This window comes from Nipponia nippon, unplaced genomic scaffold (assembly GCF_047370975.1).
Source record: "Nipponia nippon isolate SJK-2023a ecotype South Korea unplaced genomic scaffold, ASM4737097v1 scaffold_10, whole genome shotgun sequence".
Classification (NCBI taxonomy): Eukaryota; Metazoa; Chordata; class Aves; order Pelecaniformes; family Threskiornithidae; genus Nipponia; species Nipponia nippon.
This window is the reverse complement of record NW_028262291.1, coordinates 3511307-3533812: the sequence shown is the minus strand read 5'-3', so window position 1 is coordinate 3533812 and position 22506 is coordinate 3511307. Positions and strand designations below refer to the sequence as shown.

Here is a 22506-nt window from a genome sequence, read left to right as displayed (position 1 = left end):
GGAAAATCCAGGCTGCTTGATACTTAGTGGAAATTAATTTCACTAGGTGAAAAACAAAATATTTTTCTTTACACGCTCTAGGCTGATTTTTCCCTTTCCCATTAGCACATGCCAGAGATACGGAAAGGTTGAGAGCAATCTGATTTATTACGTGGAACAGGGAAAGCACAATTCGTGTTGGTTGTTGTTTCTTCTGGATTTGTTGTTAAAATGTGTGTAACTGCGTTTTCTTGGAAGGCTGGATTTAATTATTAAACCATGTCAATTCTTTTCAGTTTTAACTCTAAAGACCCTTTAACTATTTTATAATTCTGATGGTTAGCTTAAAAAAACAAAACCCAAAAACAACCAAACAAAAAACCACAAAACTGGTATGACTTAATGGGTACAAAAATTTGCTTGCTAGGAACTTCCAAATATATTGGGGATATTGGTCACTGTGTGCTACCTGAAAACTGTTAGGCTTAAAATGAGGTGGCTATGAAATACCCTGTTAAGCTTAGATATTTAGATTTTCTTTGATTGTTTTGTTTAAGACTGTATATTTGTCATTTTCATGCATGCATCATTTGGAATAATTGTGGTTTATATGTAGTGTAAATAACATGACGGAAACTTACCTCAGATTCCATTGGTTTCTCATCCCTGATGGCCTGCACTTTCCCTGGTTGTTCTTCTCATGCTCTCTTCAGCCTCTCAGATTTTTGAGTGGGTTTTTTGATATGCAGGCTACAGGACATAATGTTAATAGTAAAACAAAATATTACTTGGAGACGAAACAGAGAAACTCCACTCACATTTCTCGTAGAGATGTTCCTAAAAATGCAACAGTTGCATCTTCATCCTTGTATTGCCAGAAGATACTACTTTCATAGTGTTTAATAATATTTTCTTTGATGAATTTAAAATATGTTTCTTTTCTTATCTCTCTTCATCCTTTAAATAAGCTTTCTGGTCATGTTGTTGCCTGTAATCCATGATTCCTTATGCGCTCAAGAATGGTGTTGCGTTTTATTGTGGAATAAATTTTTTTGCTTGAGCAAATTCCAGGCAAACTTACAGTTCTTTTGTCTGTAGAGCCTCCCTAATACACAGCTTATGTTAATAGACTTTCAGGGATCACCTCTGTTTCTTTCAAGTTTTTCCCTAAGTTAAATAGTCTTTCCTGTCACATAGTATTTATTGGTTTGTAATGTACTATCTGTGGAACCTATAAATTACGCTTGTAATAAACATGTAGAGAGGTGGGGTTCAGTCTCTTCTCCCCAGTAACAAGTGATAGGACGAGAGGAAACGGCCTCAAGCTGCGCCAGGGCAGGTTTAGGTTGGATATTAGGAAAAACTTCTTCACCGAAAGGGTGGTCAGGCATTGGCACAGGCTGCCCAGGGCAGTGGTTGAGTCCCCATCCCTGGAGGTATTTAAAGGACGGGTAGATGTGGTGCTTGAGGACATGGTTTAGTGGTGGGCTTGGCAGTGCTGGGTTAACGGTTGGACTCGATCTTAAGGGTCTTTTCCAACCTTAATGATTCTATGATTCTATGAAGAGAACCGTTCCCTGAAAGCTGTAATATTCCTGAACCGAGATTTTGCAAGTAACCAAGTGGCTGTCACCTCAGACATCAGAAATGTACGGGCTTGACAGCTAGGCACTAGTTGATCTAACTTTTGGAAGGATGTTTATGTTGTGCCCTCTAAAATACTAAAGGTTGAAGGTCAGTTCTCAAGGTTGATGTAGAAGAAACACTATTGCTTTAAAAAAATCATGGAGTTTGTGGACAAAAAAAACCCCAGAAAGTGTATTACTGAACAACAACAAACTTGTTTTCTCTTAATTTAGCTTTTTCTTGAGAGTATTTATTTCTGGCAGCAAGAGTGTCATATTTGGAACATTCAGTTGGTTCAGAAAGTTACTTTCTTCAGTAAACATTTCAATTTAGTATAGAGTACAAGTGTTTGTCAGTATGTTCTAATGAATATTTACCTAGTATATTCAGCCCTCTCCGACTGATTCTTGTAAGTGCTCTGAAGTGCTTATTCTGAGTCCCATTCTTGTCAGTCCTCAGAGCCGGGTATTTATTATTTTGATGGCAACCAGAAGCAGAGCAGAACTTGGATCTGATGTTCTCAATCTTCTCCTTAATTACAGAAAAGTAATACAGCTTTGTGGATAAGTAGAAAAGTTTCTCAGGATTTTTCTTTTTCCTTTAATTCTTTCTGTATATTCATCTAATGCCAAAGAAGAAATTATGAGACAACTCAAACTTTTTTGAGATGATAAAGTTGCAAGTAGTTTCTCTTCTTTTGAACTGCTTGAGGAAATCACAAATTGTCTACTGTTGAAGGTAAGTATTAAAACTAGAAAGGACATGTCTTTTGGCAGTGTCAACTGAAACTAAAGACATTCAAGTGTTTTTTATTAGGCAGCTTAAGGGACTCAAAGCAACTATATTTTGTCAAAGCAAACAGCAATGGAGGTATTACGCAATGCCAGAAATATGTGTCAGTCTGTTTATGCAGCAGCAATATAAATTCCTGTGTGCATTGTTCTTTTTTGGGTCATCTGACGGTGTGATGGTTCGTGTCATAATTATGATATATTTGTGCTACAATTTATATTTACATGGAAGTATGCAGTGGAATAGAACTGTATGTACTATAATCACTTGAAGAGCGAATAGACTTCCTTTCAAATATACAGCTGTTTTTCAGAAGATGAAGCTCATACATGTCTTAGATAAGAAAAAAGTATATTAGTGCTATACAGTGATTTTAAGTTGAGAAAGGATGACGAAACAGTGTCTGGTGGTTTTTACTGCTTTCTTTATCCTGTTCTCAAGTCTTGAGGTAGAGACTGGAAAAATATAGAATGTTCCATGTCAGCCCGATGTCCCTTGGAGAATTGTGTGATGTCGATGCTTGTAAATTTTGATGGTGGCATTTTGAGGTTTGTTTTAATTATTTTGAAAAGGGCAAAAACACCACCAAGAGAATAAGTTCATGTCAAGCTCTTCTGTGAATACTATTATAGATTATTATATATTATAACAGACTGTGAGTCTATTAGTACTTCTACTAGTTTCAGTAGTACTTAATTATCAAATACATAAAGATAGATAGGGAAGGCCTGTGAAGAACTGCAGCTTTGGAAATGTGTTCTGGTTTACCTAAGCTTGTATGGGAGCAAAAGGGATGTGTGTCATCAGTTGCCTGGGAGCCTTGGAAGCTCCCACAGGTGGGATATTGAAAGTACAGGAAAAGTTTGGAAACAAAGGAGTGTTCTGCAGGGAAAGCTCATAGTAGAATCAATTTTTCCGGCAGCTTCTGTGAAGCTGGAAGTAGGTTTTTTCCTTTCTTGGTTTTCCTTGCACTCAGGAATGTTTTGTAGTTTGTTTTGTGAGTTTAAAAGTTCCAGTAGCTGTATTTATAGACCAGGTTGTTTTAATAAGTGTATTTCCAGGGATTTTTACTTGAAAACACAGTGTATTTCCCCAGTATGTTGTTCTTAGTTCGCCATTTGTCTTGTTCATCTTGTCTTGATCATTGCCAGTTCAGCTGTACTAATCTACTGTTTATTAGACATGACTCTTGTTTATTAGTGTTTTCCTCATTTTAGACAATAGGGAGGACTAATTTATTTACTAGTGTTTCAATGGTTTCTTATACAAGTGCTTCTGAAGTGTTCACTGGCCGTTGGAGTGGCCGATGCGTATCTGTTTTCGCATCCTAAGTTGCATTGATGACACAAGAGGTTTTTTTCCTGTTTCTTACAAAGCCTTCTTTCTAAAGCACGGACTTGTTCACATTCATGCTTACTGTTAATAATCTGAACCACGTTAGAAATTCTTACAACTTAAATTTTACCAGAGTAGGGAGGTAGATAAGGTTAGGCTCAGTACTTCCTTATAAATGTGGTGTATAGTTGTATCTTTTATTCTCTCCAGAGCATGCTCACTGAGTTGGTGGAAAGTTTAAATGCTTTTTATATTGGGTATTTTTAGTGAGGCTGTTGAGAGAGTGGAAGTAGTTTAGGATGTAGTGGCTCTTTCAGATGCTCAGTACAGTTCTGTCTTCCTGACAGAAATGCAAAAATTTATAAATATATTCTTTGAATTTGACTAATCGCAATGTTCAGAAATGTTCAAATAAACATGCCATAACTGCTGTGAGTTAGCTTAATTCCTGTTCCCTGATGACTTTTCCCTCTATGTAGTATTTCACTTTGGTTCAGTTTTGTTTGGTGAAAGCTTTATTGAATTTGAAGGGGAAGCCTTCTGAGGGCTTTGAGCCCAAGGGCTTGGCTTCTAGAAAATTCTGATTCTAATCCTCTGAGATTTCTAGCAGGACTGTAGGGAAAGGATTGTTTAAGTTCCGTTGTGTGAGATTTGGAAGTAGGTAAAATGAAATCCCTGTATGTAGCTTAAGTGGATAAATACCTATAAAGGTCCGAGTCCTCCAGTGGTGAAGCTTCAGGGATGCTCTATTACTATGAAGTAGTAACCTATGTGTTCTGGTAGATGCTAGGGTTATGCATTGTCTCTCACAATTAGATGAAATTAAATACTGCCTTGAAATTTGCCATGTTTTGCTGGGTTCTGTTTTTGCTTAGTGCTCTGTTTTTTTCATGTCTCCCTCAGCAGTCATAAAAAAAACCCAAAAAAACAAACAACCCCCAAAAAACCAACAAAGTGCATTACAAATAAGTTTTTTCCCTTTGCTTACCAGGGATACCCCAATGCAGATAAGTGCCTTGAGAGACAAACGAGTTCTCAAAAGTACTGGTCAAACATCTTTTATCTTTACATTTGACAGTGTAACGGTTTTAAGTGTTTGAACTTAAGCCTGCTTAGCATGACTAATACAACTGTATTGGCTTTAGACATCTGAAACGAATACTTCAAGAAATAATGTCAAGTGTTCATATGAATCTGCTCTCACTGTATCCTGATATTTGATGTGCTTATATTTCTGCCTGGTTTATTTCAGGAATTTGCAGCGCTTACGAAAGAGCTAAATGTATGCAGGGAGCAGCTGCTTGAAAGGGAAGAAGAAATCGCTGAACTGAAAGCAGAAAGAAATAATACGAGGGTTAGTTCCTTGCCTTCTCCAAGATTACCGTTGTTAAAGCATCCAGCTACATGGAGAAAAGCACTGAATGCTGAATTTGAAAAGCTAAAAGTATTTTTTCCCTGATATTTGCACATGAATCCCCCTGGAAGTGCGAATGTGTGTTGATTAAGAAAGTTTGGAAGCTTATGCACAGCTCCAAGTACTGCTGTGCAGAATCAGGAAAAGCTTGTAAGACTGCACTGTTATCTGTCATTCAGCTTTCTTGTTAAAGTTTTGTAATAGTACAACACCCGAGATCAGAGGAATTGAGCGGGCAAACTGTAGCGATCTGTTCCAGCAGCTTGCACTGCTGCCAGCAGAACAGTTGCTCTCCGATGTAGAGCATTTCCTATGTGTATCCTTCTGACAAGCATGCAGTTCCTCAGATTGGTGGTGGAACTGAAAAGACCTGGTTGAGTAGAAACCTCATTAAAAACTGGACTGAAAGAGAGAAGTAGGAAACGTGTTAGCTCTGATATGACTTTTAACACTGGTGAAATGTTAAAAACAGGTCCTTATGCTGGATGCAGTAGTCTTTGGCTCTCAGATTTGAAGTTTAGAACTCAAAACTTGATGTTTTAGGAGACAATTATGCAGAACAGGAATAAACATTGTTCCTTTTTTTTTGTTGTTGTTTTAGCTATTACTGGAACACTTAGAGTGTCTTGTCTCCAGGCATGAGCGATCTCTCAGAATGACTGTTGTAAAGAGACAAGCTCAGTCTCCAGCAGGAGTTTCTAGTGAAGTAGAAGTTCTCAAAGCACTAAAATCTTTATTTGAACACCATAAAGCCCTTGATGAAAAGGTAATGAAATATGGTAGCTAACATCTTCTCATCCTGTCCCCTCTTTCTTCTGTCTGGACCATGCAGTTGTTCATACTAAAGTTGTAGAAGTCAGGTTCTCAGAACTTTTCTCTGTATTAAGATAGTAGCTTTGCCGTAACTGCCCTCCTAAATTAATAGTTGCACTAAAGCAAGGTGCTGTAGGTTATTCTAGTACTTCATTAACTGTGCTAATGTCAACTAAGTGTAGTTCAGGGGCAATATATTTGTTGTAGGAATGCATACATTTGCTTACCTGTATAATATCAGGATTTAGCCTTCTGATTATGTAATACAAGAAATGGAGTAGAGAGAACAGGAGGAGAGGAATCTGCTTACACTGTAGTATCAAATAAAGCTGAATTAAAGGAACTCCGCCCTGTAGTTGTGCCTGATGTTGGCAGCAGGATATGCAAATATTATTCACAGTAAAGTTTACTGTGAATTTTGCTGCCAGCTCATAGTTTGCCTAACTTTTGTGACCCTTGTATATAAAGCCTGGCAAATTATTTTAAGCAGAATTCTGTCTCTTCTTCCGTGTTGTAAATAAGCAAAAGCATACACACTTTGTGCCTTACAAAAGGATAAGCAAATTCTGGATATGTTTAATTCTTGCCTAAATGTACAGGTCATGTTGAGATCTGATTTGCTTATGACAAAAAAGGAAAAGCTAGATTTTAAGATACGCATTGTTTCTCTAGAAGGTTTTTTGTAGCATATGTTGTAATTAGTACTGACTCAAGATTAAGGAGGTTTCTAAGTGTAATGGAAGTAGTGACATTTATTATCTGAAAGGGCATGGCAGCATGGCAATAAGTGAAATTGATTTCTTTTTAATTTGAATTATTTCAAATTATTTGAAATTACTCTTTCAGGTAAGGGAGAGGTTACGAGTAGCACTTGAAAGATGTAGCTTATTGGAAGAAGAACTAGGTACTACGCATAAAGAGGTAGGTTTCTTTTTTTAAGTCTTCATGTATGCATTGTGGGTGTTTAGTCAATATTTGTACACAGTAATTTATTCAGTTATTAAGGTTCACTTTCACTTCTTGGCTTTGAGTTCCCCGCCTGCTCCAGATGGGATACCTATAATTTTTAACGTAGTCACTGTGAAAGAGCAGGAAAAGAAAAACAAAACAAAAAAAACCCCTAACACCCCCCCCCCCCCCCCCCCAAAAAAAAATCCTAAGAAAGAGAGTTCCTGTGGCTTTAAAATGAGAATTTTTGTGTTGTGATGGCATAAGTTTTTGAGTGCCTGTGCCATATTTTATTAATACATACCTCGCAGTAGAATCAGTAATTGTTGTTTTGCTCCTTTGCTTTTGCAGCTGTTCCTTATATTATTAGTGAGAAAGGAAATGACTTGAAACATATGTATATAAACTCTTCTTTTCTTTTAGTTAATGATTCTGAAAGAGCAAAATAATCAGAAGAAAACACTTCCAGATGGGATGCTGGATATAAATCATGAACAGGAAAATACACCAACTACAAATGGGAAGGTACAGCTATTTACTTCTTTTAGCTGATGTCTGATTTTTAATCATTAACTATAATATTTTAATTTGAAACTATAATAAAAGATTTCTGAATGATCATTTAAGTAAAAAGTCTCGGTTACCACAATTTCAGTGGTAGTCTATCCAATAATAAAATTATCTTGGGGGAGGGATGTTTACAGGTAAGTAAGTTTGTTTTTCAAATTTCTATGTAACATGCAAATACTTTTTTTTTTTCTTCCTGTTTAATAGCGATCCTCTGATGGTTCTTTGTGCCACGATGAAAACCTTGCTAAAGTGATTGAACTCCAAGACATCATAGATAAGCAAAACAAAGAGCAGACGCAAATGAAAGAACGCCTTACTGCTTTGTCTGGCAGAGTAACAGAGCTGGAAGAAGATCTTGACACAGCTAGAAAAGACTTAATAAAATCTGAAGAAATGAATACAAAGTTACAGAGAGATGTACGAGAGGTGAGGAATCAACTATCAAAATTTGGGTAGTCACAACTGCAACTGCTTTATACAATTTCAGTGTCATTTGTGCTCGGTTATACCTTTATACTTTTGAATGTTTTTGGTTTGATAGGTGAGAAGAAAATTGTTTAGAGCATGATGGTGCTATTTTTTGTTTAAAAGAGCAGTCACTTAAGAAAATTTGTCTTCAGAATAAATCTATGACTAACTAGATACTTCACAGATATATTAAATTTGACATTTAGCATTGCGAACTTTAACCTGTTCTTGAAAAGATGCTTGGTCTAGTCAAATTCTAAGCTTATTCATGAAGTTTAAAGTTTTTATTTTTAAAGATGTACATGGTTGAGAAATCATTTTAATTTCAGTGGTGTGATTAACACATCCTGTTACTGATCCATCACTAATCTCCAAGGTCCTATGTATTGCAATGTACTATATCCTTATTAAATAGAAAGGGAGCTTAGTTAAATCCGAGAACACTCTCTGACCATCCCCAGGAAGTAAAGATTTGCTGTGTTTGTGCCGTTGAAAAGCAGATCTCTGGTGTAATGTAATAAAGACCAGTCTTTTTAAGTATTCACCGTTTTAGAGAAAAAAAAAAAAAGGCATTGAATGTGTAAGCCTAAGTGAGACTATTCTTTCTACTTCATTCTTTTTACTGAGAGAAATAACAGAGTATATCCAATTTTTATTTTTCTATTATTATTTTTGATTTGTGGGTTTTAACCCCCAATTTGATCACTAAATAATTATCCCTTACATTCTAAATTCTGTCTTGTGTCTTGCATAGACGATGGCCCAAAAGGAAGACATGGAAGAGAGAATTACAACTCTTGAGAAACGCTACCTCGCTGCACAACGTGAAGCTACATCTGTGCATGACCTCAATGATAAACTTGAAAATGAAATTGCCACTAAAGACTCCATGCATCGACAGGTTGTAATTTGAAATAAGATAAAGTACATTTTGCTCAGTATAAAACTAATGGAAATAATTAATGTTCATACTGTACTAAAGCACTCTTCTTTTAGGAAGATATCACCTCTAATGTTGCTATTGTTAGCGATTGTTTTTCAGTAACTGGAGGGAGTGCATTGTACAAAGTTTTACCCTGGAAATGAAGACGAGACAGTTTACCGGAGAGAGAAAATAGTTTTAAGCATTTTAGTGCACTTGATCATGGTGCACCAGGGCTGTTTTCCCTATTAATTGTGGATTTTTAAGTTATTATATGTGTATCCAAGCATCTTTAGTTTCGTATGTGAGAAATTACTCATTCCAAGCTAAAACAGTTTTAAAATTTGTGTAGGGTGTAGTGATTTTTATAGCCTATAATAGAAGTAAATGTTGCCTTACTGCTGGAGGAAATTTGACATACGCTTGACATGAAGTAGTCCAACTTAAAACCAGAAATGTTTTCTTAGCCAGTCACTTTCTAACTAGAGGAAGCCAGGCAACTCTTAGCCAACAAGAGAAGTCCCTTTTAGTATGATTTTTAAAAGAAGTCGTACATACTTTAAATAAAAATAAATTTTGCGGTAACATGCATAGTGTTATTTAAAATATGAAGCAATTTTTTCCTTGATGTAACTCCGTCTTAGCACAGCCTTGACATTGAAAATTCACAACTTAGTTATGGTATGGGAAGCAGCATAGAACATGTTTATTTGGTGATATAGTTGCTTTCAGAATACACAAAATTGACTGCAGAAAAAAATTTGTAGAGAAAAAAGTCCTCTCATGTAATGAAGGGAAGGATGCCACATCTTTTGATTATGAAACCAGTTTTGGACAGTTTGTTCTCCATAGGTCTAGTAAAGGCAGTAAGCTGTATCCTTACCTTCCTCTTTGATGAAAATTAATTACCATTTTAACACTAAACGTTTGCTGACCATAATCCTGTGTAGAGTGAAGACAAAAACAGGCAATTGCAAGAACGACTGGAACTAGCTGAGCAAAAGCTGCAGCAGACTTTGAGAAAAGCTGAAACTTTGCCGGAGGTGGAAGCTGAGCTGGCACAGAGAGTTGCAGCGCTTTCAAAGGTGAGTCAATTGGACAGTGTCCTCAAGACTCTCTTCTTTGTTGGTGTCCTGCTACAAGAAATCTATTCTTAAAGTGTTGCGTTTGTTACATTGGGTTTCTGGTTTTCCTCCAACTAGTTCAGAAAATGTTTCTCCTTTTCTTCATTTTTCTGTTCATCTCTATGAACACACTCTAATTTACTTTTTTTTTTTTTTTTTTAAATTTCTGCTCTTTGGAACTTGAGCAGGTTTTCTGTTAACTCTCTTACATTATGAAAATGTCTCTCTGAATTATTATTTTGTTGCTTTTTATTAGAATTCATTCAATAATAGGCATAAAGTCTTCTAAAACAAGAACTATTTCTGAAGGGGAACCCCAAATTTCTTCCACTGTTAACCAAGTGAGGAATAGGGGGAGAGAGAGAAGTAATGGTACTCATTAATATTAAGATTTTTAGAAGACTACAAATGGAATAATGAAGTCTGAAGAGTTATATGTAGTAACTACAAATGAGCCTTTTCAAGTGTGTGTGTGTGTGTGTTCTTTTCAAGTCTCAGTTTCATTTCTTTCCCTGTTATCTTTCCTGTCCCTAACTGGCTCTGTAGTCTGACCTTTTGTCTCCTGGGAACTCAGCTGCTAAAGATGCTAAAGTATTGGAACTTACCACCAAGCTTAGGAAGGTAGAATTTGTATATTAGTCCTTGTTTCTGCTTGCTGCTTTCTGCTTTGTCATGACTACTAACAAGGGGTCATATTGTGTAGGCTAGTGAGGAAAAGCTGAAAATGCTTTTTTTATTTTTTTTTAAATTTTTTTTTTTTAATTCTTGGGGATTTGAATGAACTTCTGCTGTTGCAAGCTCATTTGCAAATAGTAGTTGGTTCATCATACTTAGGGGTGACAGGCTTCATCGTTTTGTTACTTACCATATGAGCTCTTACTAGGTCCTTTCAAGTGACAGAAAGGCATCTGTTCTGCATTGTGTATTACCATAAATGGCAGTTGCGCAAAGCATGTTAGATATATTATTGTGCTTCAGTGTTTCTACGCTTCTGAAGCCTTTTTAAAAAAAAAAAGAAACAAATTCTAATTTTGTTTTCAAATTGACAGGCTGAGGAGAGACATGGCAATATAGAGGAACGACTGAGACAGATGGAAGCACAGCTAGAAGAAAAGAATCAAGAACTGCAAAGGGTACCGTACATATTTTTGGCAAAGATACAAAGCCGAAAGAAAGAATCTAATCCCCTTCAAGGCTGTCTGCCATTCAGGAAAACTGTTTTTATTTCTCATCTCTAAAATAAAGCCAGAGTTTAGGCTGGCTGATAGGTGGGAGATCTGAGCCACTGTACTATGGCTAACCTTAAATCTCAAGAAAAAGCTGGAAGTCTCCAATCAGTTTCAAGTATGTTTGGAAATGCCTAATTGCTAGTCATATTTTCTGATCAGGAGGCAGATCAAAAACTTGCTGAATTAAATGACTATGGAAAAATTGGTTCCTAGGTTATAAATAATGGAATCGCTTTTTCTTGAAGTGTGAGCTCAGATTTTCAAGCTTGTGATCTTGAAACAGTTACTAAAGTCTTAAGTGTCTCTTACACTCCCTTACAGAGTCAGGGGGGTACATGCGGTATTCCTTTGGAAAAATATTTCTATTAAAAAAACACATTTGGATTAAAGAAAGCTTACTGTTTTTATAACCTGGAAATTGTTATAGATATTGTGAATTTAAAGTTATTTCAGCAGCTTTTATGTATCCTAGGCTAGACAGAGAGAGAAGATGAATGAAGAGCATAATAAACGTTTGTCAGAAACTGTTGATAAGCTTCTGTCTGAATCTAATGAAAGGCTTCAGCTTCATCTCAAGGAAAGGATGGCTGCCTTGGAAGATAAGGTAACAAATCACATTCCAACATATACATTAATTAGAAGTTCAACATTCTGTAGTGATTTGTGTATTTTGCAATGTGTCTGTAACTCTAACTTCAGTAAATGAATACTAAATCCTTATTAATAAGTAGTTTCTGCTAAGGCTGTTTTCTAGTGTGGATTTTGGAAATAAGTTCTTAAAATGCATTTTTTTTTTTTGAGACTGTGCCTGAGCATTGTACTACAGTGTTGAGCAGACATCTTTTTAAGAAGCTTTATCCTTTCTTAGTTGACTGGTGTGGACTGCATAAATAGGCTCATCTAGTGTAATACAGGAAGTCTAAAGAATTAGGGCTAGAACTTTGACCTTTTCAGTTCAGTTTCTTTTATTTCCCACTGCTTTTTTCCGTACTAGTTACCCTGAGTCATTGTGGGATTCTTGCAAGTTGAAACAATCTTGCATTTTCTTCCTGGTTAGATCATTTTGAGACAGGTTATATGAATGTAAATGGACTGTTCCCTGGGTTGTCAATGCACATCGCAGTGCCTTCCCCTGTATTCAATTCATCTTCTAACTTGTGACATACTTTACTCTGTTTCTTTCCCTTCTGCTTTTGGATCTAGGTCCTTACGGATTTTTCTTCTATGTATGTCTTTTAGGATTCCCTTATTCTGCATCAAACAAAGCAGTGTCTTCTAAAGTAGTACTTTGCTTGATGCTGACTTTGAATTGCTTTGTCTTGGATTAAAAAAAAATACTTAGTTTCTTTTACTGGAGGGTGAAATGACCATCTGGGGAAATGTTTCAATAAAAGCTGAGTGGTTTTTGTTTCAAAGTCATGGCAATAAAATGCTTCAGTTGCTATATATAATGATGTATTCAGACTTCAATAAATGTTTACTTTCTCTTGCATTCATGTCAACTCAGTTCTTATCCCTAAATCATCAGTCAGGCACCTGACATGTCTTTCCAGAATTCCAGGACTGTGCTCCCCTCAGATCATTACAAAGATTTAGTTCGGTCTTTTCTCTGCTTTCGCACTCTTGGAGCTGAGAGGAATCAGGTAGTGCGGAACAAATGTAGGTCCTACTGATTCTCGTCCTTTGAGTTAATAATAAAGGTGCTTATCATCTGGCATCTAAGGCTGCAAACTTTGTCTTGTGGTTTTTAGTTAACATCACAATTTTCAAGATCACCAACTGCTCCTAATGCTTCAGAAATTCTTGTTATGGGCCTTTTTATGACATCAGCAAGGTTGCTCTAGCAGTCTTTATAAATTCAATTTCTGAAAAACAGCTGACTGCATTTTTTTTTTTTAAATGCTTGAATATTGGGAGGGTGTCTTAGGGTTGACACTAACTCCCCTTTACTCTCCAAACCCTAACTATGTTCATGATTAATGAGGAAAATCTAGTTGTCCTTCACAGTAAGTAACAGCTTCTAGAAAAGTATTCTTTCTGTGGCTTCCAGCTCATTCTTTTATGATAAATTGGGAAGAAACATGCAGGTAAAATTTTAAGATTTTCTTCTGATCACTTGGGATTTTTTCCCGGAATGATTTATTTGTTCATGTATGAAACTTCATTACACGTTTAAGATGCAAATAATGGTATTACTTACCTCAAGGAAATATGTGTAGGAGAAAGTCTTGGCAATGGTGGAAAAGGAAAAGAAAGTGACCCAGTTATAAGTTTCCTATTAGAACGGGGAATCGCTGAATTTTTTTTTTTTTTTTTTCTTGGTATCACATGCTACAGTCAAATACAGTAGGTGAAATTCTTTGGTTGTTGTTGATCTCAGATGTTTCTTAATTCTCAGATGATTCTTAGTCCGAGTTTGGAAACTGCTTTGAGATTGTAGTAGTCATAAGTATTTATATTTACTGGAGTTGTTTGGAAGTGATGGTATATCTGTAAAGAGGACAGCTCTGGTGTTAATAAAGGCCTGTAAGTCAGTGAGTGTTGCAGTTCTGGAGGTACAGTACATCCAAGAAATTACTGTATAGTAATTTTGTAAGTCAGGCAAGTGAAAATAAAACGAAAACCTGATGATAACAGCCAGTAATGCCTTAGTAACCACTCAGTGAATTACTTTGAATTATTTTAGCTGCCTAATTATTCCTTTTTTTTACCAGTTTTGTCAAACAGAGCTTTAAAGGGCTGGTATTGGTACTGAATTTTTGTGGAACTTGTGCTATTACTAAATCCATTATTTAGAGGGCTGTACACCTGAAAGGATAAACCTTCAACTATAATCAAAGTGAAATGATGTAAGCAATAAAGTATCGGTAACTTAAGATGCATCTGTATAGTGTTGACTGAAATTTTTTAATACTCATCGTGGTTATGGTTTAAGAGTTGAAAGCTTGTATAAGTAACGTAATTTGTGATACATTTTATTTTAGAATTCACTTCTTCGAGAAATTGAAAATGCAAAAAAACAAATAGAGGAACTTCAGCATGAAAAGGTATAGTACACATTTCTGAAATATGATATTGGAAAATAATTGCTGCATTGCTATATAGCAGGAGCAGATTTGAATTCCCCCATAAAACCTAACATTACTTGGTCTGTTTAAAAGTAGGGAGCTGTTATTGCTCATTTTACGGTATTGTGTGCCTCAGCTTTATGATGATTTTACAGGTAATATGCAGCTTTTTACTCAAAGATTTAACACACTTCTGAATATGTAAAGTGGCTGGCTATATTGGCAATTTGCCAAAGTTTGAAGATTGCATAAAGTTGTTATACTGTTGTATGTATGACCTTGAACAGTAAAAAGAAAAGAGAAATACTTATAATGTTGGGTATTTTCCCATAAGTTTTTTTTCTTAAAGCATTGGGTATCATGAAATGCTTGTTCGACCAATAAAAAATATTTAAAGTTTTAAGTATTAGTGGTCAGGGAGAGAAATATTTATTAGACTTGGCTGTTCCTTTGCAATAGCAGCTGTCTGGTGTTTTGCTTGTCCTGGAGCTGACAAGTTCCCTTCTTGAATAATAGTGGTGGGGCCTTTCATTTCTTTGCATCCTTAAGCAGTGGCAGTTGATTTTGTGGTCACGCTATCTGTTCTGAAATAATACTTGTTATTGCTTATTAAATCACAGGTGTACTGCATCTCCCCAAATCATTCTAGTAAGTAGCTAGGCCAAACTGTATAGCCTGTGTTTCTGTAATAAAATGAAGAATGCATTCAGAGCATCTTGCAGAATATGCTTTCAATTTTTGTATGTGTAGGCCAGCAGTTTTCACACAAGGCACAGATGTTCATCATCAGCCATTTTTAGTAGTTTTTCATTGTTTTCTCATTCATTGGATTTCTCTGTTGTTAAATTTTGAATTTCTAGAGTATGTAAAAATGTCCAAGTTAAGTGAATGCATTTAGAAACTTTGGTGCACAGAGCTTGAAAAATCTTGTTTCTTATTATATATTATCACTGAATATAGTAAAGTTAGTAATATGTGAATTTTATTTAATAGCTGCTTTTAAAATATACATTGTCATTACCTAGTCACGGTGTAGAGAGGCAACAGAATTATTCTTGGATGCCCTTTTATGATGGTGTGGCATTGTTTGTAGCAAAAATAATTTTTTAATAATGTTTTAAAAACTGTTATTTCTGAATTTCGTAGAAATGAGATCAAATAACTAAATGCTAGTTTATAGATCAGTATTTGACACTGATTTTTTTTTAAAGCATATTGTTATGTGTTTTATCTATTTATTTTTACAGGATCAACTTGTATTAAATGTTGAAGCATTAAGGGCTGAAAATGACCAAGTGAGACTCAGAGCCACATCACTTCATCATAGGTACCAGAACTTAATTGCAGTTCAGTTTTTTCTAATTTCTTTAAAGTCACTTTGCTAAATGTAATTTTGTCTATTATGACTGAAAATACCTTAGTCCTAGCTATAGAACATGTTCTTTATAGAGTATATAAGGCAGTTTTCATACTGCATAAAAAAAAGGCACTGATGGGACAGTAGGAATCATTTGGGTGGGTTTTTTGGTTTGTTTCCCCCTTTCCTCTACCTTTGTAAGGATGAAACGTTTCTTTGTGTTCTAGCCGACCAGACTTCAGATACCCTATGACATCTTCGTCTGTGGCTGACAGTCATACAGACTCCTATGGCACCTCGTCAGTGTTAAGGCGTCCCCAGAAAGGACGTTTGGCAGCTCTCAGAGATGAACCTTCAAAGGTAATAGAACTCTGAAATTAAAATAAAAATAAAACTTTGGCAACAAAGTAGATTAGATGAGGCTAATCTATTGCAAGGAGTTTATGGAATAGGAGTACCTAGGAATAAAACTGCTAGATTTTGTGTCGTGTTTTACTAGCTAATGCACAGCTACTAGTATCTTTAATTGTTAACAAATGCAAAATTGGGCTTTTGAAGCCCAATTTGTTTTAAGTATGATAAGCCTGTAAAATATAATTTGAAACAGTCCTACTTTTGTGCCTGTATACTAATCTATCATGTTGCTGTTCTGCATGCAATTTCAAGTCCCTTTCAGGACACATAAGTACATAAAGCTGATTCCAAAATTCTCATTGGATTTGATAGCAAAATTCTGCCATGATTTAGAGTGTATATAGCCAAGATATGTGATGTTTTAATTTATTCAATGTGGCTGTCCATTTTAAAATTTCACTTAACTGTAAGTTGCAAAGTTTTCTACATTATAGCTTTTTTTTTTTTACATTTCTCTAAACATTGCTGTCTTGATGGATGCATCCAGCATGTAAGTGGGCTTTTTAAAAATTATTTTAAACATCTTGAAAAACAGTAGAAATGTTATGTTTTTCCCGATTGAGTGTGGATTTTTTTTTTTATTAATTCTTCTAGGTTCAAACTCTGAATGAGCAGGACTGGGAGCGAGCCCAGCAAGCAAGTGTATTGGCAAATGTGGCACAAGCGTTTGAAAGTGATGTTGATGTGTCTGATGTTGAGGATGATAGGGAGACTATATTCAGTTCAGTTGATCTGCTATCACCGAGTGGTCAGGCTGATGCTCAGACTTTGGCCATGATGCTTCAAGAACAGTTGGATGCAATCAACAAAGAGATTAGGTATGGTCTATCTGCTGTTAAGCTTTTGATAAAAATGAATTTCTGTGACACTAGAAGTCCTTTTTGTGTGGTTACTCGGAAAATGGTCGTTGCCCATTCAGTTTCCTGGGGGCGGGCTGACAGAAGTAACTAGTTTGCTTATGCCTAAGTACCCTTTACAGGTTGTCTGTCTTCAATCCCATTTATGGAATGGATTGTGTATTACTAGTTTGACAGAAATCCACGATGGTCATAGCAGTAGGGTTTACCACTTTTTTCAGATTGGATTAGAAGATTTTTCAGTGTAGCTGTTTTGTCTGCCAAGTGCTGCTTCTTTCTAATGCCTGAGTCAGCCTTTCTGTTTATATGGCGCTTGTTTGAATGTCATGTTCCTTTGAAACCTTTTTTCTTTCAGACTTATACAAGAAGAAAAGGAAAACACAGAGCAGCGTGCAGAGGAGATTGAAAGCAGAGTGGGTAGTGGAAGTTTGGATGCCCATGGCCGATTCCGGTCCATGAGCTCCATTCCTCCTCCCTATGCAAGTGGTTCACTTGCTGGTTCTTCCCCGCCTGGCAGTGGCCGCTCCACCCCAAGGCGGATCCCACATAGTCCAGCTCGGGAGGTGGACAGACTAGGTATCATGACACTGGTAAGTATCCATTAACTTCAATTTTTCAGAAGAGTGTTCCTTTTCTCTAGGAAATGGGTTGTTCGATTTCCCCTTCCTCTCCTCCTTACTCAGCTGTATTTTTCCTTTCTCTAGGTTTTTCTACTGCTTCCTTTCAACTTCTATAAAAAGTGTAAGATACAGTCATAATGATTAGGAAAAATGTTCAGAACTCAAGTCTATTATTTGGTCAACATCTCGTGCCTAAGTATTCCTTCTGTTGTTACAGTCTTTTCTTCTGACTCCTCTTCCTAGAAGAAATAATGTTTTCTTTTCACCCCCTGGTACAGCAACTAGTTTCTCCCTCAGCTTTAAACTTCATTTTCAGCAGTCAACTATTCCACTAAATACTCATCTAAAAATTGATTTGCATATATTGCATTAATCTGGAAGATTATGAAGGTATCACAGCTGTTTTAACACTAATGAATGCTAGTGTCTTGTTTTAGGCTATTAAGACTGGTAGGTAAAAGAAATATCTGGTAGACCTAGTAGCTGATGAAGTAGTAGCTTGGGCATAGCAGTTCAGCACGTAGAGAAAGATGGATCCATTCTTTTGACATTCATATCACTGCTTAGAAAAATTAATCTTTCTAGGAGCTGCTTTATGCATGTAAACCTATCTGTAAAAACAAGATACAAGTTTTCCACTTTTTTGTTTTTACATAAATGTTAGCCAAACCTAAGTTTCTCATATTTGGAATACCTTTCACTAAGGAGCATCTTGAATACAGGTATTTATTTGCAAGCGCTCTCCAGCAAAAGCTCCTTGTCTAACTTAGCTCTATATGCATTACTTTGTCTCCAGATTTGCATGTGCATCGGGAAACTGTACTTATTAGTTGTACATGCAACACCATACTTAGTACACCTTATTGTCTTGGATTACTGCGCTTGTATCATGCCTATGCCATACCAATCAGTAGACAAGGAATGCTATCCATCACTGTAAGAGCAGGTGGGCTGTAAATGACTGACTTGGCTCATTTGGGTCTCTTACACGAGTGTTTAAAACCAAATATTTCAGCTAACTACTTTTGTTGGCTTTTTAAAATGAATGTGTACGTATACCAAAAAGTCTACTTTTTTCATAAAAAGGAATCATTTTGGCTTTCTTGCATTTAAAAAAAAATAAATCATTATACTAGCTCTAGCTGTATATCCAGGGTCAAGCACACTTCTTTTACAGAAACTAAAAAATTTCAAAATGTGGAGTGCTTCATATTCTAACTTTTCACAGTAATAAGTAGTTAAGCTAAGAACTTCTCTCATAGAAAACCATATACAAATTTAAGTACCTATTTTCATGAAAGCTAGATCAGAAGAATGTTTTATGTTACATTTTAACATAGCTGAACAAAAGCAAAATAAATAAGTTTACTTTAGATCGTAAGAATTGTAACTCAAAGGCACTTGATCCACTGTTTGCAGTTGCATTTGTCTGACGTTTTAGTACCTTGCAACTGATTTGTGACAGCACGAAAACAAGAAGCTGTGCTTCTAGAATTGCAGAACAAGAGTTTTGTAGAAACTTCTGGAATGGCTATTATGAATTATCAGACTGAATGAGTTCTTGTGGGGTTTTTTTCGATGTTTGAATAGAAAGGTGCGTTAGTTTATTAGGATGATGGCAACATCAGCTTCATGCTAACTGTACTACTGGTGTTAGGCAGTTCAGTCAGCTGAATACCCCTCATGATTAAAATTAATTAAAAAAACATCAACGTGATAAATTGTGAAACCTACAGCTCTCTTGAACAGTTCTCGTGGACAGTTTTCATTCCATATGGTAAACATTTTCATTTTTGTGGTTTATGAGATTTAATAGATGAAAGATCCGGCAAGGGTAAAATGAGTCTGCTGCGCTTTGTCTAAGAACTTGAGGAGGGCCTACGTGATCTTTAAAGGTCCCTTCCTACCCAAATCCTTCTATGATTCTGTGAACTTATGATTTATTAACATGATACTCTATGGTCAGATTGAACAAAACTTTACATATTAATGCAGTGTAGCTTGCATGTATTCTAAATCAATAATTATTAAAAGTTGTCGTTTGTGGGAGGGAAACAACACACAAGTCCCCTGCCAAACTTCAAAGGGGACTGACTTTATTTTTCGTTATGGTCTTTTGAAATAATTTGTCACCGAATACAATGGTAATTATTAAACAAATTATCTCAATTAAACTTCTGTCAGCATCAGTCTGAATAACTTGATAACTTGTTTATGTAACTCAGGGTCGCTGCCTTGCTCTGTGCGCTGGCAGAGGTGGGAAGTACCGAGCAAGTGAGAACCGGTGGCTTCTGGAGTGGATGGAGGATAAAATAAAACCGGTGGTAGTCTTGCTCAGACATTCCAGCACTTTAAACATAGTAGAAAGAACAGAATACTGTCACTGTATAGAAATCAGCTATTGCTGGCCCTCTGTCTTTCACAGTATTAAAGTCTGGCTGCTTTTTATGCTATGTAGGAAACAACAGCAGAAATTGGTAGGGTGTGAGGAGGGACTAGTGCAGACAACGCATTAAGCCTGCTATGGCTGTCCTGTAGGTTATATAGTTCAAGGCAAGTACTTGACATAAGACTGGAAATCCTCTCACCTTTTAAAAGCAACACCTTATGCCCCCATGTACTTCACTGTTTTTTCTTCCTGAAGATAATGCACGTTTTGTGTGCTAATTTGCCTGTGGTACCAATACATTGAAGTATCTATGGTACTTTTTTAGATAACCAACTGTAAGTCTTGGTTATTTTTTTTGCTTTGTTTTCCCCTCTTCAGGGATACATTTAAGTAATCTGTGATTTGAAGAATACTTCATACTCTGTATCTTTCTCTGTGCCATTGCTGTGATTGTTATTTATATTCTCCCTAATATATTTTGTCTGAACTAGTTGTTTCAGTTTACAGTAAATACGACTTTTCTAAATTTCTTTTCTTTGCATGCATCTATCAGCCTAGTGATTTAAGGAAACACCGTAGAAAGGTAAAAGTCTTTAGTTTATTTACGGGTGTGCACCTTCATCTCCTTCCCCGTCCCCAAAGTCATTAATGGATAACAGGAACATTAAAAAAAAAACATTTGCAGGGCAACCCTTTAATAAAGCAAGATTATATGCTCTTTGATATTTAATGTAAAATGGTTTATCATGTTAACATAAGTGGGGGTTTGTTTTGTTTTGTGGGGTTTTTTTGCTTGGTTTTTTTTGCTGGTGTGGGTGACTGTTGTGTTGCTTTCTGTTTGTAACCACTATTTTGCAGTCTTCATGAAACAATATTTAATTTTAAAGATCTATTAGCACACACACAAATAAGTCTTAGTTTATGTTATTCAAACTTTGAGATAAGCCATAGCCACAGGTATGTAGAAACTGACTTCACAGAATTGATAATCTTGCTAATGATATGTGTTTAGACAAACAGTGAGAATCAAGATGCCTTATTTTCACAGGACTCTGGTTTTCTGTCTTTTGTGCTTGCTTAAACTGAAGTTGGGTATATTAGTTTTATGATGCTGAAGACATTACTTTAGTTCTTAGCTCTATGAATGAATAAAAGATGAGTGCTACTTGCTCATTTCACTAGCTAAGACTGAAATTTAGTAGTTTGTCACTGAAGGTAACAGAAAATCCAGAAAGAAGTCAAACAAAAAATAGGCAACTGCAGAATGGTAAGGGCAAGAGTAATCCTTTAATACTGAAATAAGTGATTTTTTTTTTTTCCTTTCAATATTTTGTGTAGCGTTGATATTGTGTTCGTGTTTTGGCATTTCCAACTAACCCCTCAAGTTTTCATTCATTTTCTGTTAGTCTCCAGCTTCTAGAGAAGAGGTACGAGATGATAAAACGACAATAAAATGTGAGACATCACCACCTTCTTCACCTCGATCTTTGCGTTTGGACAGAGTCCAAAAAGGAGCTTTGCATACAGTGAGCCAGGAAGATATCAGGGACATAAGAAAGTAAGTAGCTGTGAATAAGTCAGAGCTACCAGTAACTTAGTAGTGCAGATCATCAGAATAAAATCCTAAAACTGCAAAGCTGTTCAGCCTGTAGGATTTTAGTTATTGAAGTGTTTCTCAAAAGTAGAGTATGAACACATAAATGGGTGACTATATTACGTAAACAATAAGAATACAGATTTTATTAAGGATCGGAAATGGCTTTATGTGAAGAATTCTTCTGGTACTCAAGGTCTGCATTAAGTTTTTTTTGTGTTTAGGAAATGAAAGATGCACAATTCCAGTCGTCTTTCAAAGGTTGGAATTTAGCTATAAATTTAGAAATAAGTTACAAAATTACCATCATTTTGATTGACAGATGTTCTTTTCAAAGTGCCTAAGTATCTGAGATGGATTCCACTCAAGTTTTTCAAACTTCCATTGTCTGCCTCAATTTGTCAGGAGCTTGTGTTGCCAACTTTGGCCTCTCTGAATTGCACTTTAAACACTTTTTGTAGTTCCATGCTATAGTATATAAATATTATATCCCTTCCTTTCTTGCACGATTTAGTTGTTCCCACTGTTTTTTCTGTTTAATTTTATGTATTTCAGTAGATATTTTTTTTTCATGACTCATTAAAAGGTGAAATTAGATGTCATTAGTGAGTTACTGAGCTTTTGTTAACTTGCACAGAAACCTGAACTTGTCTCTCTCAATGTTATTCCAGTGAATTTGTTGTACATGTGCTCCTTTGACTCCTTTTTTTTTTTTTTTGTAAAGTTCAACAGGCTCACAAGATGGGCAAACAAGTAATCCTAGTAGCAGCAATAGTAGCCAAGATTCCCTTCATAAAGCTCCCAAAAAGAAGGGGATCAAATCCTCTATTGGCCGCTTGTTTGGCAAGAAAGAAAAGGGACGACCTGGACAAACAAGCAAGGAAACATTAGGACAAGGTTGGTTTGCCTTTTTTTTTTTTTTTTTTTTTGCATAACAAGAGAGAGGGTGAAAGACTGAATTTTATGATGTATGTATCAGTATGTGCA

At 35.9% G+C, this 22506-nt stretch overlaps 1 protein-coding gene across 4 annotated transcripts in view; it reads left to right on the top strand.

The window, feature by feature from the left end:
* The window catches only part of PPFIA1 (PPFI scaffold protein A1), a 61588-nt gene that overhangs the window by 18833 nt on the left and 20249 nt on the right, over nucleotides 1–22506 (top strand). For all 4 annotated transcript variants that reach the window (XM_087742723.1, XM_009461389.2, XM_087742737.1 and 1 more), the window contains exons 3-18: nucleotides 4985–5086; nucleotides 5748–5912; nucleotides 6806–6880; nucleotides 7331–7432; nucleotides 7682–7903; nucleotides 8700–8846; nucleotides 9818–9952; nucleotides 11041–11124; nucleotides 11693–11824; nucleotides 14205–14267; nucleotides 15536–15615; nucleotides 15873–16005; nucleotides 16654–16877; nucleotides 17272–17506; nucleotides 21332–21483; nucleotides 22244–22416. In XM_087742723.1, the coding sequence (XP_087598849.1) occupies nucleotides 4985–5086; nucleotides 5748–5912; nucleotides 6806–6880; nucleotides 7331–7432; nucleotides 7682–7903; nucleotides 8700–8846; nucleotides 9818–9952; nucleotides 11041–11124; nucleotides 11693–11824; nucleotides 14205–14267; nucleotides 15536–15615; nucleotides 15873–16005; nucleotides 16654–16877; nucleotides 17272–17506; nucleotides 21332–21483; nucleotides 22244–22416 (2224 nt within the window). The remainder of the gene's footprint in view (nucleotides 1–4984; nucleotides 5087–5747; nucleotides 5913–6805; nucleotides 6881–7330; nucleotides 7433–7681; nucleotides 7904–8699; nucleotides 8847–9817; nucleotides 9953–11040; nucleotides 11125–11692; nucleotides 11825–14204; nucleotides 14268–15535; nucleotides 15616–15872; nucleotides 16006–16653; nucleotides 16878–17271; nucleotides 17507–21331; nucleotides 21484–22243; nucleotides 22417–22506) is intronic.